At 40.1% G+C, this 16469-nt stretch overlaps 2 protein-coding genes across 5 annotated transcripts in view; one reads left to right on the plus strand and one right to left on the minus strand.

The window, feature by feature from the left end:
- The first annotated feature begins 1630 nt into the window (after positions 1–1630).
- On the plus strand, positions 1631–8668 carry LOC116382085 (SAM pointed domain-containing Ets transcription factor). 2 transcript variants are annotated; one of them, XM_031844781.1, is made up of 6 exons: positions 1631–1939; positions 4907–5342; positions 6349–6546; positions 6690–6734; positions 6857–6991; positions 7525–8668. In XM_031844781.1, exons 2-6 carry the CDS (start codon positions 4919–4921, stop codon positions 7701–7703), a joined length of 981 nt encoding a protein of 326 aa, XP_031700641.1. In that variant the 5' UTR covers positions 1631–1939; positions 4907–4918; the 3' UTR covers positions 7704–8668. The 2 variants fall into 2 exon arrangements, with proteins under 2 accessions (XP_031700641.1, XP_031700642.1); XM_031844782.1 differs by having other exon boundaries at positions 6860–6991.
- A 1899-nt stretch (positions 8669–10567) lies between these two features.
- pacsin1a (protein kinase C and casein kinase substrate in neurons 1a) overlaps positions 10568–16469 on the minus strand; it is a 29574-nt gene continuing 23672 nt past the window's right edge. For all 3 annotated transcript variants that reach the window (XM_031844778.1, XM_031844779.1, XM_031844780.1), the window contains 5 exons: positions 16029–16204; positions 14112–14232; positions 13909–14015; positions 13054–13250; positions 10568–11316 (listed from right to left, as the gene is read on the minus strand). In XM_031844778.1, the coding sequence (XP_031700638.1) occupies positions 11207–11316; positions 13054–13250; positions 13909–14015; positions 14112–14232; positions 16029–16204 (711 nt within the window). In that variant the 3' untranslated portion in view covers positions 10568–11206. The remainder of the gene's footprint in view (positions 11317–13053; positions 13251–13908; positions 14016–14111; positions 14233–16028; positions 16205–16469) is intronic.

The following is a 16469-nucleotide window of genomic DNA, read 5'->3' on the forward strand; positions in this document are numbered from 1 at the left end:
TTTTTATTATGCATTTCATACATTTAACAGGGGCTTGGCAGTCTTTTATCGATTCAGGATAAAGAAACATTTAAATGAACATAAAAAGCAATAAAACAAGAAACTACTGCATAATTAAACACATTATTGACGTACGTTTCCTGCCCCTTTTTCACCATTTTTCTTCCCGCCAAACAGTAAAGCACCGCAGATGAATAAACTCAGACACTGTGCTGCTAAGTTTAAAATAAAAGCAACAGGGCCACATTAATAAGATGAGTGCATTGGTTTCTGGTGTGGGTGAGCTCTCAAAAATGACGAGGGATGAGTTTTTATCAAGGGCCTATTATTTGAGAAAACTGTAGTTCAAACGGTAAACCTAAAAGAGATGGATCGTGGCCAGTGGATGTGTCGGATTACCTGTTAGCCTGGAGGTTTACTGGTCAAAAGCAGTTTGCAGCTCGCCATCTATTAGGGTCTCTTGTGTCTTTGAAGCAGCAAAACCAAACTGCCTGAGGGAGCAGCGCTCACTTGACATTTGCTTACTGAATGTTAAATGTAAACACCAAGGCACAAGAGATATATTGTTGAGTATTGAGATATCGAGGCAGCACAGTAAACGCAAGGTTAGCTGCTTGAATGTTTCTAAAAAGCTTCAGTAACTTGAGGTAGTTCTTGTTTTGCACGCAGTAGAACTTTATGGAATAACTTCTTTTTACTTCATCAACTCAAGCTAGAAGACTTACTCTACAGGTTGTGAGCAGGTTGCTAAAGCTGTCAAGGTGATTTATGTGGGTGGATACACATGCAGCACTTTAGAATATTTCAACACGACCGCACAAACTCTACTGTTTAGCTTAAGCAAACATTTACACACTCTTGCTTTCTCTTTGCGTCTCTTGCACTCCCTCTGTGTACCAGTTATTTAACTTTTCCCCGATAATACCTTTCAAAACTATGACCATCAGTTAATCTCAGGGGTGTTGTGCTGTCTGGATTCCATATGTCCTCGCATAGCTGGCCTTTCTGGTGTCGTATGAGTTCAAGCTGAGATCAAGCCCATAAAAACACACCACAGTGAGATATTTCAGTTGATCCTGACACATTATGACAGAACTTAGCCTTTATATGTCACTTCCTGTAAATTCATCTCTGTCCTATAGTCTCCAAAAAGCCCAGTGTTGACTGATTAGAAAACATGTTTTGGACCATTTCTTCACCAGAATTCACTTTCGTCAAGCTTGACTTCAGTGGAAAGCTACTGTGTGCAAACAGTGTGCTAATACTCTTAACAATGGATACACTTGACTTGAGTTTAACACTTCATAAAGTGTTGAGTTTCACAGCTCCTCTGGTTTAAATTCATCCCAAAATAGTCAGGAATTATTTCTCCACCTCTCACACAGAACGGTGAACTTTGACAACTATTAGTGGAGCAGATTTAGATAAGATGCATTTATCTTCAACAGCTTTACAAAGTGTGGCTATTATCTTTAAAAAATGCCATTTTTTAATTGCTCATGAAAACTCTTTATGTGTTTTTACTTAGCTTGTCCACCGGCAGTTAAAACTCACCATGTTTGTTTGCTGAAGGAACTCTCTGTGAATACTGCCCCAAGTCATTATTAAGTTGGCACTTGGAGCAACCTCCCTCACTTCAACACACCCTTTCTTCCAGAATTGATATGTCACGAAGGCACTGTGTTCGTAATTAGTCAATCTCATACTGCTTGGACCACGAGTCAAACAAGGTTGTCTTGATAGCCGGAGTGGACAGACCTGATCCAGCTGTGAGCGCCGGATACGAGAAAAAGATTACATGCAGCACTTCCTCACCCGAGGGCGAAATAGATACAGTCTCCACAGGACCTCGACTTTAGTCCACACCTAAACTAAGAGCCAGGCAGAGCCGAGGAGAGGCCTCAGCATTGGAAACTCTACTGAACCCAACGCTGACGAGGTAAGACAGCAGTTCACAGTAAAACTCAACATACTTCTAGTACTACAGCTACAATACTACTACTATTACTACCACGTGATAGTACCTGATACTAACGCTGCTACCACCACATTACCAGTAGTGGAAGAAGTATTCAGGCCATTTACCCGAGGAATCGTAATCATGAATAAATCTAGCACTTGTTATTGAGTTTCATTGTAACTTTATTGTGTGATTGTTTAGCAATAGTTTGTATCTTGTGCTGTTGTTTTTAATGAATTTTATTGCTGAGTTTTGTGTATTCTAAAAGGCTCATCTATGCACAGGCGTTGAAAATGAGCTTAGGCCATAAATGCTGTAGTATGTGGCTTTGGTTCATGCTATACACTTGTCCCTGTACAAATACACATTCAATTAAATACACATGATATTAGGCCTTTTTCACAGCAGACATTTTGACACATCACAATAGTCAAGGCACAGGTGTGAGTCATATAATGAATTGGGGGTCCTCGTATTGTGCATGCTGCCTCACTGTCACTCACTTTCACAGCTTACTGGGACACTTGAACAGAACATCGTTCACGTTATTTGTGACACCTGTGCTTTTCACACGATACCAAGTCAAATGTCTGCTGTGAAATATCCAAGTGTCCTGCATTTAAAGTTTTACTACAGTTAAAATAAATAAATGATCCTCACACATTGATGATTTGTTTAATCTAGAATATTGGCTCACATCATCAGATGTTGGTTATAATTATTTATTATTTTCACATCTATTATTTTCTTTCCACCACTTCCTATTACTGGAATTACTTCGACTATTACTACCCCAACTATTATGTGCACTGCAGTTATTGCTACTACTGATGTAGCTGTAATGTATATTAAATATTTCTGTTCCCAATATCTCCTCTACAGTAATTAGGACTATACGAGCTGACTATTCTGCCACAAATGCTACTGTTCTTGCCAATTTCTTTATGATCCTATAGTACTCACAATAATTGATGAGTTCACTTTCTTTATAATGATGTCTAGACCACTAAATCAAATAGTATTGAAAGTGATGAATTTCAAATTGGGATGCAGACAATAATCAACTGTAGTTAACGTCGCCACAGTTTCCCCCACAGTAATTTCCAGATAATGCACCTATTTATAATTGGATAAATGGCAATAATCACATTTTGTACAAGAAAAAATATATTCCAACGAGCTGATTTGATGAAGATAAAATGAAAACTGTGTGTATAAATATAACTTACATTACTTTTTCTCTCTCGCTCTCTTCTTTTACTGCCACCCTTCAACCTGTAATGTTACACACACACACATGCATGCACACAGGCTCATACAGACACAGCTACATATCAACATTTTGCTGAACAGTCACAGAAAAGCTAAAGGCGTGTTGTTAAACACCTTTTGTCCTAAGAACAGTGAAATGCAGGGCAGCGATGAATGACCACAGCTTTTCATATCGACAAAATACCTCTCATATCAGTTTGGCTGCTATCTAACGAGGCGTAAAACGCAAATATGAGTCCACAAATAACACACTCGTTTTCACGAGCGTACCGCTTTCATTTGAACACAGACACACACACACACACACACACACACACACACTTGTCTCAGGGAGAATGGATAATCTAGAAGAGCAAGTTTTTCTAAACTGGTAATCCCTGCAGGCAAGGAAATAATAGTTGAGACCTGTGTCCAGACATCTAGTCCTTGTTCACACAGACTCAGAAGTGTTTAATGTGTGGTAATCCTGCAGTGGTCTTGGTAATGTTGGCAACAGGCTGTAAATAGCATAAATATGTCATTACTGTCATCGGTGCCTCCTCTATTGTCCTGCAAACACACTTAAATCAGTTATTTATAGCTCTGTTTTAACAAAACTCCAACAGCAGCCCAGCTTTTGAGAAAAGCCTAATCACACCACCTCGCTCCATGTGCCATTGTTTTGGACTGAGGAGTCATTACTTCAGCACAGTCAACAGTCACAGTAACCTGTGAATAATATTCAGCATAATGCGAGTCTGTGGATCATTTTTGCCACATCTATGTCACTCACTTTTGTCGTGCATTTTTTTATTTTTTTTTTTATTTAAATGTCACATATATTGTGGCTGAAAGCCAAGCTGATAAAAAGCATGTTCTATTAAATAGAGACATATCACTTGAAATGGAAACAGGTGTATGATTTTGTCATACAGCACCACTCCCAGCCCGGTGAGCTGTTCTCTTACTCATACCACGATGAATACGCTCCTGCTACTTATCCTTTATCCACATGTTAAATGTGTCCCACCCTTTATGCTCTATTCTATCAAGCTTCTATTTTGCGATTAACTTACGATCCATCTTGGTGACCTGATTTTTCTAAAAGGCACTGGGTGTTGCACTGTGATAGTAGCAAAATATAATCTCGTGCTTTTTGGGAATTACTGTAAAACTGACAAACACATTGCTTTCAACTTATAGTTGGAATTTCAAACAAGGCTTTGATCGTCCTTTCGTTATCTGCATTTAAAGGTGGAGTCGATTGCTTTCTGATATTGTTCAATGATGTTGAAAAAGGTAATTCTGAACTCGTTGACCTGGTTTATTCCAAACATGTAGTTCGTGAGAGAGTCTGAAATGAATTCTTACAGGTGTCGTTTTAAAAGCAGAATTTTTGAGCAACTATTAAACACATAAAGGACAATGTGACTTCAGTGAATCAAGCCACCACAAAGGCGCAGGTTTGCAAAGCGGGAATGACAGATTCCTTATTTCAAAGTAAGGCCCAGAGAAGTAAATACCATGGAGGAAATGTCATGTTTACTTTAGGATTGCTTCTGTTTGGATATTGAACATTTGTATATGGAAGCATGAATGCAGCTTTGTGAGTGTCACTGTTGAAAATGTCAGGTAGGGTGTAAATCGGTGATGACACAGATGACATGTTATGACATCAGTGCTTTCATCTTCCAGTGTTAAGCAAACATGAGCATGGGGAGTCCAGGCTGTGAACGCACAGGATGCACTGCACACTCACCTCTCAACATCAGCCAACCCCACACCGACGCCAGGATGGCCTGGCCGGATGAGGCGGAGGACATCAAACCGCCACGCAGCTTGTTGGGGTTGCCTGAGCTCAGCTGGCCGGGGGTCTACCTCCCCCGTTACGACAGATTAGCTATAGAGGAGAGCTCCTGGATGCTCAGGGTGACAGAGACCCCGGCTCCTGTTGCTCCTCCCTCCAGGACACCAGAGCCCAGCCCAGTCAAGCCCAGCCAGCCCCAGGAGCCCCCCTCTGAGATGGAGTGTCAGGTGGAGGAGCGCTGTCTGGAGCAGGTCCAGACCATGGTGGTGGGAGAAGTGCTGAAGGATGTCGACACGGCTTGCAAACTGCTCAACATTGCCCCAGGTAGGATAGGATGCAACTCGTTAATGTCACATTATTATCAATATACATTTGAATAGACAAACCTGCTGTAGAAAGTGTTAGCAGAAGTTGTAGTCTAACAAAATAAACCCTTCAGACGCCATCATTTGTTTGTTTGCTTTCACATCAACATCAAGAGCTGGTGAGCACATGAGTCCCAGCCCACCTTGTGCAAACATTTCTGTTGGTAGACGATCATCTTCGCTTCTTATGAACTTCTTGAGCAGTTCTAGTGCAACTAAAAGCATATTTTTGTCACCTGCCTAGTTAAACCTTTTACATTTCTATACCCCCACATTTGTGATACAGGTTTTATGTTTAAAATATGTAGTTTTTAAACCTACAATTATATTACTTACGTAAAGCAACATCTGTTTCTCCTACGAATGTCCAGCATTACGAGAGATCAGTGCGCCGGCGCTAGCCCCTGCAGTGCAGAATCTGATTAAGCAACAAAACTACTTGGTTTAAAATAAGAAAGTTTCTTATATAAAATAAATATATTTGTTACATAACTTATGTTGGCGACGTTACTTAAGTACGGAAGTTACATGACAAAACTAAAGTAAAATAAGTCAATACTGAGTTGGTTTTCCCCTGAGACATGGACAGCGGTCTCCTGGGTGAAAGTCCTGTGTTTGTTTGACCCATCGAGCACTTTATTGCTCTTTATATTACGTGATCTGACTTCCTCAGAGGCAGCCCTGCATCTCCAATTACCTGGGTTATATTTGAATGCATGACAGTGCATTACTTTTTGTAGGTAGAAGTATGAACAGTAATTGCAAACAGCCTGAGATAAGTCACTAAAGCCACAGAGGAGGAATCTTACAAACTCTGGATACCAGAAAAAAACAAAAACACATGTCTGTTAGTGACCTAATGAATTGTTTTCATTGGTGAAAATAATGTCATCATTTAAAGTCTGAACATTTGGGGCGCCGAGTAAAAATACATGCCTCGTCACTCTGTGCTTTTTCCTCTTTAGACCCGCTGGACTGGAGCTGTGTGCACGTTCAAAAGTGGCTCCTCTGGACCGAGCACCTGTACAGGCTGCCGCAGGTCAGCACCATGTTTCAGGAGGTGAGCGGGAGAGATCTGTGCTCCATGACAGAAGCAGACTTCAGGCAACACTCCTTGCAGTTTGGAGACATACTGTATGCTCATCTGGACATCTGGAGATCTGGTAAGAACAACGGGAACGCAGGGGGGAATTAACCGACATCAACTCTGCTGATTGTGAAGCAAATGCAGTGTGACCAAGAGCAAATTTAAGACTTTGCTTTATTCTGCCTGGTGTAAACTACTATATCTTTTCTTTTCTTTTAGCTGCAGCAATGAAGGAACGTTGCCCACCAGAAGACACCAAATCTGGTAAGTTCTTGGTTATAACTACATTTCAATAACACTAACAAAAAACAATGGTTTCACTGAATAAAATATTGAGGTTAAACAAGTTGAAGTAACATCTGATCTCTGAATATCTCATATGTCAGCAGATGATGATTCCTGGTCAGATGTGATGCGTAACTACCCCAGCCAGCCCATCCACCTGTGGCAGTTCCTCCGAGAGCTGCTCCTCAAGCCTCATAACTACAGCCGTTGCATCCGCTGGATTAACAGAGAGAAAGGTAAGGTGATACAGCAATATATGGTGTTAATTTCTGCTGTAAAGTTGGCCATTTTAACATAACGGTCTATGGGGATTGACTCGCTTTTGGAACCATGCCTCAAGTGGCCATTTGAGGAACTGCAGTTTTCTGCACTTCAGCGTTGGCGTCATTTCATTGGAGGTTGCCTCTTGTTTGGCACAGAACCCGTCCTAAAACCACAACTTGTCGTTTTAATGCTTGGGTGTCGACGGATTAAACAAACAAGATATATTGTGTAAATTAGGGAGTTTTAGAGGTGTGGGTAGGCAGATTTTCCTACCTTTGGAAAGAGCCTGTTAGCTGTTTCCACAGTGTTTCCACTCTTTGATGCTAAGCTAAGCTAACAGTCTCCTGGCTGTAGCTTCATATGTAGCATACAGACATGAGAGTGGTATCGATCGGCTCATCTAAGTCTTGGCAAGAAAGTAAATAAGCTTACTTCCCAAAATATTGACTCTCTTGTTCACTTAAATAAATCAAACCAAGTACATCTTTATTTCTTCTGTTCAAAGGGATTTTCAAAATAGAAGACTCGGCTCTTGTAGCCAGGCTATGGGGCATCAGGAAGAACCGCCCAGCTATGAACTATGACAAACTGAGCCGCTCTATACGCCAGTACTACAAGAAAGGCATCATTCGAAAGCCTGATGTATCACGCAGACTGGTCTATCAGTTCGTCAACCCCGTATGATGAAGAGGATCGGCTGATCTGAAGACAACGAGCTGAGGAGGAAGATATATACTGGACATACAGTCGGAGTGACATGAACTCTGAAGCCTGTTTGTTCATTCTAATGTTTCATTTCAATTGTAAAGACTGCCTACTGAACTATGCACTCCTGCCTATCATCACTCTACTTTATTATTCTTAACAATGATTTGATTTGGTCTTTATCACTCTTGTTTGAAATGTATTTTTTTGGTGTGATGTTTGATTTCTCAAAAGGATCTTTCTTCTTACTATGGAAAACATTTGAAAGAAATAATAATTTACTTTTATTGTTGAAAATTAGATGAGGGGATTGATGTTTGCTCTCATTTCCGCAGAGTACTTGTGCAGCTGGAGCCAGCCATCGGCTAGCGTAGCTTGGCATAAAGACTGGAAACAGCTAGCCAGCTTTGTCCAAAGGTTTTAAAAAAATAAATCTACATATGAGCACCTCTAAAGCCTCTATAAAGAGCTTCAGGGGTGCTGATAGGTGAGTTTTGATCTCTTTGGAAAGAGCAAGGCTCCAGTCTTTGTGCTAAGCTAATCTAAGCTAACCAGCTGCTAGCTCCAGCTACATATCTAACATTGTGGGGTATCAACTAACTCTTGGCAAGAAAGCGAACGAGCATAATTCCCCCAAAATTGTCACTATTCCTTTAAATTCTATTTTTTAAACATGGGCACTTATTCATATTCCCATTCAAGTGTCAGAAGTCAAAAGTTGCAGAGCAATGCAAAGTGAATATCTTTAAACCAGCCTTGATGGATAATCCTTTTTACATTTATATCTTTGGGATTATGTTCAGGATCCAGAATAAAGAAATATATTACCAAATGCTGTCTTTTTTTAAAAGTAGAAAAAAATGAATAGTATAAATCGCATGCCGAGTCCATACAAAAAACACACGGACGCTTGTTTCCCCTTTCAAACCAATATCGCAATATTGACACCATCACAACAAATTTGAGTCGGGTTTTTCATCACCATCATCATTATTATCTGTGATCATAATCATCTTTATGCATATTTAAATGAACTTCTTGTTACATCAAGATGAACAGGCACTACACCAGTTAGGAGATAAAAGTACATCACTAACTATGAACATACATCTTCTAGACCGCTAATATAGGGTTTCCACAACATGAGCTGCTGTCCCCTGTGTGCATAAGGAAGAGATCAACATAAAAAAGCATTTACATGTACACCTTTTTACTGCCTCAACATGGTCAGGTCTCATTTTTCAACTCAACACAGTTGTACAGTTACAATAGAATATAATCTTTAAATTACATCATCATATACAAATCTGACAGCGTGGGATAACGTCACGCTTTTATGATACACTGACAATTCCATTGCAATGAAATTCATACGATATGGTACCCATTAGTTAATATGTTTTCCATTGCTGTTATTTTAATGAATCACATTTACATGTATAACACTACATTTTGTCTTAATAGTCAATCACTTGCATTTTTTTTGTTACTTTTTTTTTCTGTTACATTTACACAACTCATACACACTGGATGATGTTTTCCCCAAAAATATTAACCTGGTAATGTGGATTATGTGTTTGAACTTGTGTGTTTAATGCATGTGTATATATATATATATATTTGTAAGTATATATCTGTGTGTGTGTGTGTGTGTGTGCATACGCACGTCAAGGAAGTGGGACAGTTTAATGATAGTAGTCCTTTTTGCTATGCTGGACAGCTTTACTCTAAGACACAACTTGTGAGCTGGTGATGTGTTTCTCCTCATGTGTGAGATCCAAACCTGTCAAATGCTGTTCCAGACACGGAGCTAAACACATCTGACTGCTGTTGGTCCAGTGACATTTTAAAACTTCCGGACAACTAAGTTATAAAAAGCATCGGTTCCATCTAATCAGAGATTTAGATGCAACTCGTAGCAAGATAACTCACTAATCAACATCTGATGAATTCCTGCTATGAATTTAATTTCTACATATTAAGTTTAAAAATGACCATGTAATGCACTGTGTGCGAGTCATCTTACATGCAGGTGCAGCACTGGGGACAAATGTATTCCCTGTGTCATTGCGCTGTGTTTTGCAGACAAATGAAGTTTGGGTGGACTGGGAGGCAGCTACAAGTTGATCCTCACTGAAGCTTTTTCACATGTGATATGTGAAGTTATTGCATGGAGAGAAAACAGATAGTTGATGGTATTGGGTCATTTTTTGGCTCAGCAGGGAGACGGGCCACATAACTAGTGATTTTTGCTAGGTAGGGCATTAAATGACGTGTTTAGACAACACGCCCTCTTTCGAGCTCAGACACTAGTACATTCATGTCCTGTTGAAGAGGCTTCGATCTTCAGACAACCGTCTGCCTCCATTGGCCCCTTGCTCTGGAAGAAAAGTGCCCAACACAGGCAATGTTCAGAACCAACCTCTTATACTGCAGTGGCAACCCCAAGAAGATGACTTGATCCCACTTTGCTCTGAGGGAATGTATCACTCGTGTTTGCAGTAGTGGATTAAAATGAGACCAGGATTACTGAACCAAGAATGAAAGCCTCTGCAGAAACTGTATATCCTTTCCTTGGGTTGCATGGAGATGATACTGTCAACGGGTCTGTGATGCTAAGAAAAGAAATATGTCAAAAAAGAAACAAAATCAGTTCATCGACAAGCTTCCTTTCATGAAAACAGAAGCATGTCCAGAAGAATGTGATGCTTATCAATGAACTCTGCATTTTGTAGTTGAAGTGTTGCATCAAGTTGTCGCCTAAACGAGGCTGCAGGATTCAAGGAATGCAAGTTGTTTTTTTTTTTTTTTTTTTTTTGCATAGCACATGCTGCTATGCAAACTTGAGAAACAGTTAAAAACACATAGCACTGCACACACTGGAGAAGAGGTTGGACCAAATCACAAAGAAAAACAAAAAAACGAAGAAAATAAAAAGAGCATACTGTTTGTGGTACATTTTAACACTACACAGCATTCCAGATGTAAGGATGACGACTGACCACAACACAGCATTCAAAATGCTACACAGAAATGGCATCACACCGTATATACACAATGCAGGTTAGAGAAGCTCGTCTTTGTCGAAAGGGCATAACTGGTTATATTATCTTCCCATATTCACAAGAGAACAGACTGCAGTATACTGCAAGTTTAAATAAGCTGCATTATATGTTAAATACAGCTACACAGAGAAGCAATGTGTTCCTGCACTGTCTTGATGTTATAGTTGAGTGTGTATATACTGGAGTAACTGCTGCTCCTGTTTTTAAATGTGTAAGTCCACCCACCCCAAATGCTGGATAAAATATATTATATTGATATATTGTCTTTTAGGTTACTAAGTTTTTATTTAGGCAAGACTGCTTGGCGCATCTGTTGGGCAAGGGATGTGTTGCTCTTAAGTCTCTGGCTATGTGCGATGCAATTGTACGGGACAGTTCAAGCTTCCTCCAATGGCGTGTCCTTGTCCAGAAACGTGACTAGATCGGCTCGACATAATTGGCCGGGTACAGTCCCTCTCGGCCAGTGTCCAAGCGACCTCTACACCAGCCTTGCTCGTCTTCATCCTCAGTCTTGGTCAGTTCATCACCTGTGAAGGAGACACCACTCCTTAATGCACACGCAGTCTTTTGTCAAATAGTGAATGTAAATCGAAAAATGAAGGTATCTGTAAATTAAAGCTCCACCTTTATTCTGATTAATGCACTCGAGGTCTTTTGTAATACTTTTTGATGTCTGTTTTTGTACTGTATCGGAATTCAAGTGTCCCTCAGTCCCAGAAATATTTGACAAATATTTTTGTTATCTACCCACTTAAAGGAAATTGTTGGGAGGGTTAGATGAGAAAGTCCATATGGTTTTTCGTGCCTGTACAGTAAATATTAAAATGTAAAAAGTTAGCTTATGTTTCTTATATTCCAAGAAACCGTTTGACACGTAACCCCAGATGGAACAACTTGTCTTACACTTTCACTTCTTTCTACGGCTTCAAAGTCTTCTCCACACTGCTAGGATTAAAACCGTGATAGGGGAATAAAGAATTTGTGTTTTTGTTCTTGTTGGTTTAAAGGACCAGTGTTTAGGATTTGGCGGCTTCTAGTGGTGAGGTTGCAGATTGCAACCAACTCCAATCTGACTGTGCGAGAACTACGGTGACCAATGCAAAAACGTGAAAAGCCGTATCTAGAGCCAGTGTTTGGTTTGTCCGTTCTGAGCTACCGTTGCAACGTGACAGTGCAACACAGTGGACTCCGTGAGGAGGACCCGCTCTGTAGATATAAACGTCTCATTCTGGGGTAACGAAACACAGTGATTCCTATTTACAGTGAATAAAGAAAACATCCTTATTAATATCATATTACATTTCTACCAATAGATCCCTATAGATGCTACACACTGGCCCTTTAAAAGTATCCAAATTTAAAGATCAAGTTTTCTGTCAATACATTTTTTTTATCTAATGAATTTCATTGAAATGAATTTGATAAGGTAGCGCGAAGAAAGTTTCACCCCACAGTAAAGGCAAAGTAAGTTAAAGGTGCCCCGTGGAGCTTCTGACCACCAGTGGCATTATGGAACAATGTTTTCATGAGCGCACAACTGTGCACATCTGTGCTTCGATACAATTTAATGCTTTTACACTATTTCACTGAAGTAGCTAGCTACTAGTAGTAGTAGTAGTAGTAAGAAAGACACACACAATGAGTTTTGGTGAGTAACACTTATTGTAAATAGTAACTTTGTTTACAAAATGTCCACAGGGCAACTTTTTTCTTTTTTTAGACAGAAAGAATTTGCATGTAGGTATTAACCGTCTTTAAAGACCCTTTAGTCATTGCCAGATATCCATGTGAGGACTTAAAAACACCTCATCTCAAACTGTGTGCTTCAAGATAGGACCTGGATGTGCAGAACAAGAGGATGATGAAGATGCAGAGGTGTGGCTTCATCAGTAGCTTTTCTGAGTAAAGCTTGCTGTTAAATCGTTAAGTCATGTCGCCGTGTTGGGCTCTAAAGCATGTTTTAACACCATTTCCCAAAGAGCTTGTGTTAATTGGTGGCAAGTGCCTGTAATTTGTTTTCCATGTGGCAATTATTGACTAACCACTGCTATCTATTCTATAGAGGAAGTGAGCTTTAGAACAGAAACCAGGAGAGAGCTGGTGATTGTTGACCACCTGGTTGATGCCACAGCTTGTCATCTTATGATTAAACTACAGCGTTCCAGCCCGTTTATAAACATTAATACGTTCATAAATGAATGAGAAAACATGAACTGTATGATGGTAAATCATATCTCCTGTGTCATCTGGTCACTGACAAATACCTGCTTTGAAGGTGAGCTCATCCTGCTCCTGGCCTTCATAATCATAGAGAGCTCGGACACGGACGGCTTTCCCAGTGCTGGAATCTTCTTCAAAAGAATTGCCGTTCCCGCCGTTTTCGTTGCCAGAGTGCGTAGCGGGCTGCTCATCATCGGACCACTCAGTCGAGTAAGCTTGGTTTTTTTCATAGCTGCTCACACTGGAGAATAGAGGAAATGCAGGGTGAGTCAATAACAAAAGTATTTTCAAAAGTCAACAAATTGTCAACAAATCCCACAAAAAGGTCCAAACCAACACATATCGTCTGTGTAGCTTATTTCTCTGTGCTGCAGATTCAAATGGTTAAAAAACAATTAAAAACACATTAACAGCACCGGGAGATGTTTTCCTTCTTTATGATAAACATGGGCACTGTAGTTTATTTAGAATTGTTCCCACGTACACCATCCTGCTGCTGTAAATACTCACTAACATCCAAAATCTGCAGCTGAACATAGTTGCCAACAAATACACAATTTACTCCTGTTTGAGTAACATTAACTAAAAACTACAGCCGGTCTGTTTCAGGAAATGATTTAGCTATGTAAAAACGTGAAAGTATGAATTTGTGACCCATTTTTAAAGATGTGTGTACAGAAAGGACCAATGGGCTTGGGAGTGGGAGCTGTAGTCAGTGCGTATTGAGACGAGGCTAAAACTTGATAGTTTTGGTCTTTTCATGAGAGTTGTTGACACAAACACTAATATTACCCATCTTATCCTTCAAAAAATGTATTTGACGAAAAGAAATATGAGTTTAGTCCATGTATTTTAATGAGTGTGCTTTGCAATGTGCTTGTAAACAATAGATTACTAACCTGCTACGGTCACCAGGTGGAGCCACATGGTCGGTGCTCGGGGTGGGTGGGGCTCCGTCTGGTTTCTTCTTCTTTGGGGGAGCAGCAGCCTGGTCTGGGTTGTATTCCTGGAGATTAGAGTGAAAGGAAACACATGAAAGCGGAATATAGTAAATAAAGAAGAGAGGCGTCTACTGTTTGAGTATGAAGGTTTAACATTGCACCTCAAAAGCAGGCCAGTTCATATGCATCCCAGGACCGTGGTTGTTGCTGAACCACTTCAGATCCTCTTGTGTGTTTGACGACAGGACGGTGCGCTCCAGATCTCTGTATATTGTGGAATAGCTGAGGAGAGGAGGAAAATGGAACAAATAGTGAGGCAGAAAAGTGCCAGAAGAGAACTCGGGGTCTGCTGCCAACTTGGCGACAGAACCCACAATGTAGTTCAAATTCTGGGTTGAGCGAGTTCCAACATTAGGCCATGACAAGACTGAAGTGTCTCCCTGAGTTTTCTGCCGAAGCCCTCAGCAGCTGAAGTATTTGGCCTGAATAATCCTGATAATCTCTTACAAGGATATTATTGTTTATATTGCTGCAGTTTCCCCAAATCTCTGCAATGTGTAAGAGATTAAAACCGTGTAGTTGTATTACTTATTTCACATGATAAACCTGTCTAGGTTTTCCACATTAATGCAATAAGAAAATATTTATCTACATACAGTCTCTGGTCAAATTAGGCACAAACGTGCCCCAAGTGTTTTTTTCTTTCCAAAGATGGAACATTAAATAAATGGATGCTGTGTTGGATCGAATCACTCAGCACAAAAACAGAATGTTTTATTTTCATAACTAGATTTTGGAAAGATGAGTGTATGATATTTTGTAAGAGGCGATAAGATAATGTCATCTGCAAGTCCAACAAATGCCTCTTCTAATTGTTAACTGTTTAACTTAAATTCAAGCCAAAACAATATTGACTTCAGTTACTCGGTGGTGATGATGATCATACCAAATCCCCCCAAAATACACACACATACTATACGGTACTTTTTTATGATAATGACTTTAGTTCATCAAACTAAAGCAGCCAGTGTCTGAGTGTCAATGTGTGCGTCTTCTTATAAGTGGAATCGGGAAAGAACTTCTGAGAAAACACCCAGTTGCACAATAAAAAGCGAAAAATGTAAAATAATGTTATATATATATAAAAAGAAAGAAAGCGAGAGAGAGAGAGAGAGAGAGAGAGAGAGGGATATTCAGTGATTAATATAATGGAAACTACATAAAATGATAATGCATATCACATTTTCTGTAGCGCATTATGGACAAACACAATAGCAGTTGAAACCCAGCTATCGCATGTTTTCTTCCCCAAAAACCAGCTGTTCAGGGCAACACAGGTGAGGTCGTGAGTAGTAAAGTGTGAACGATGAACAATCGGGATAAACTACATCGCAATCCTCTAAACAGCAACGGGCTTGAATCACGCATGGCAACCACAGGCAGGTTTGATGAAAGACCCTGAAAACCACTTTGCTGTGGGTCCCGGCTTTGTTGTTGCACACAGGTTATAAACGACCCAGAATATGACAAGCATTCGACTTCAATTCAAATTCAGTTTGGCAGAAACGTCATTGACTGGATAATCAATTAATTAGTGCTGTGAGTGTGACCGCTAATGAGAAATGCATGCCTGGTTGAGAAGCGTGTTGATATTAATCAATTTGAAGCGAACTGTGCTGAATGTGACAAAACAAATCAAACTAATCTGTTCTAAAATGTGTTTGCAATGTGATCATTTCTGATTAAAAGTAAAAGGTAGAGTATGCAATCATGCTCAAAGAGTTCTCTGCCCACGTTGCATACATAACTATGAACTAACTGAATTTACATTGGATTGAGGGGGAATAATAGAAAGATAGATGAACTACACTGCAGGGAATTAATGCTGTAGCAAGAAGCATACAGAGATAAAACAGAGTAATATACACATAGCAGAACATAATGATCAATACATGTGTCTGTTTTACCTCTCACACAGTGTGGTACTAAATCATGTGTTGGAGAAAACACAGTCCATGATCTCAAAACTGCAGCTCTATAACACTTCAGTAAAGCTGTGTCCCTTTCGCCCGGCTAACCTTTGGTTCTCGGTGAGGTTGAGATGGCGTTTGATGTCCAGCAAGGCCTCCTTGAGGAAGGTCAGCCTCCTGACTTCATGCTGCTGGCACTGGTCAAACACCTGCTCCATGCACTCCATGTACTGCGGGGTGCACTTATTCAGCTCCTCCAGAGACTTCTCATACTTTTCTTTAGCCTGAGACAGAAAACAGAAAACACGCTGATAACTGAAGCCTCTGTGGAAAAGAAGCCGGCGTGGTTTAGTTTAAATGTTCCTCCGAGGTTGCACTACAACTCATCTTCAAAAAGGGGTTTATCGTGGCGCTGTGACAATGTCGTACAACTAAATATCTGTTCCTATAACCGAAACACGATTGCCTGTACACTGCATGCATCCATCACAACAAAACACCGTACGCTGTTTATTTGAATAAGAGTATGTGAAAATGACCTGATCAATT

The sequence above is a fragment of the Anarrhichthys ocellatus genome, unplaced genomic scaffold (genome assembly GCF_004355925.1).
Source record: "Anarrhichthys ocellatus isolate YVR2014 unplaced genomic scaffold, GSC_Weel_1.0 scaffold5, whole genome shotgun sequence".
NCBI lineage: Eukaryota > Metazoa > Chordata > Actinopteri > Perciformes > Anarhichadidae > Anarrhichthys > Anarrhichthys ocellatus.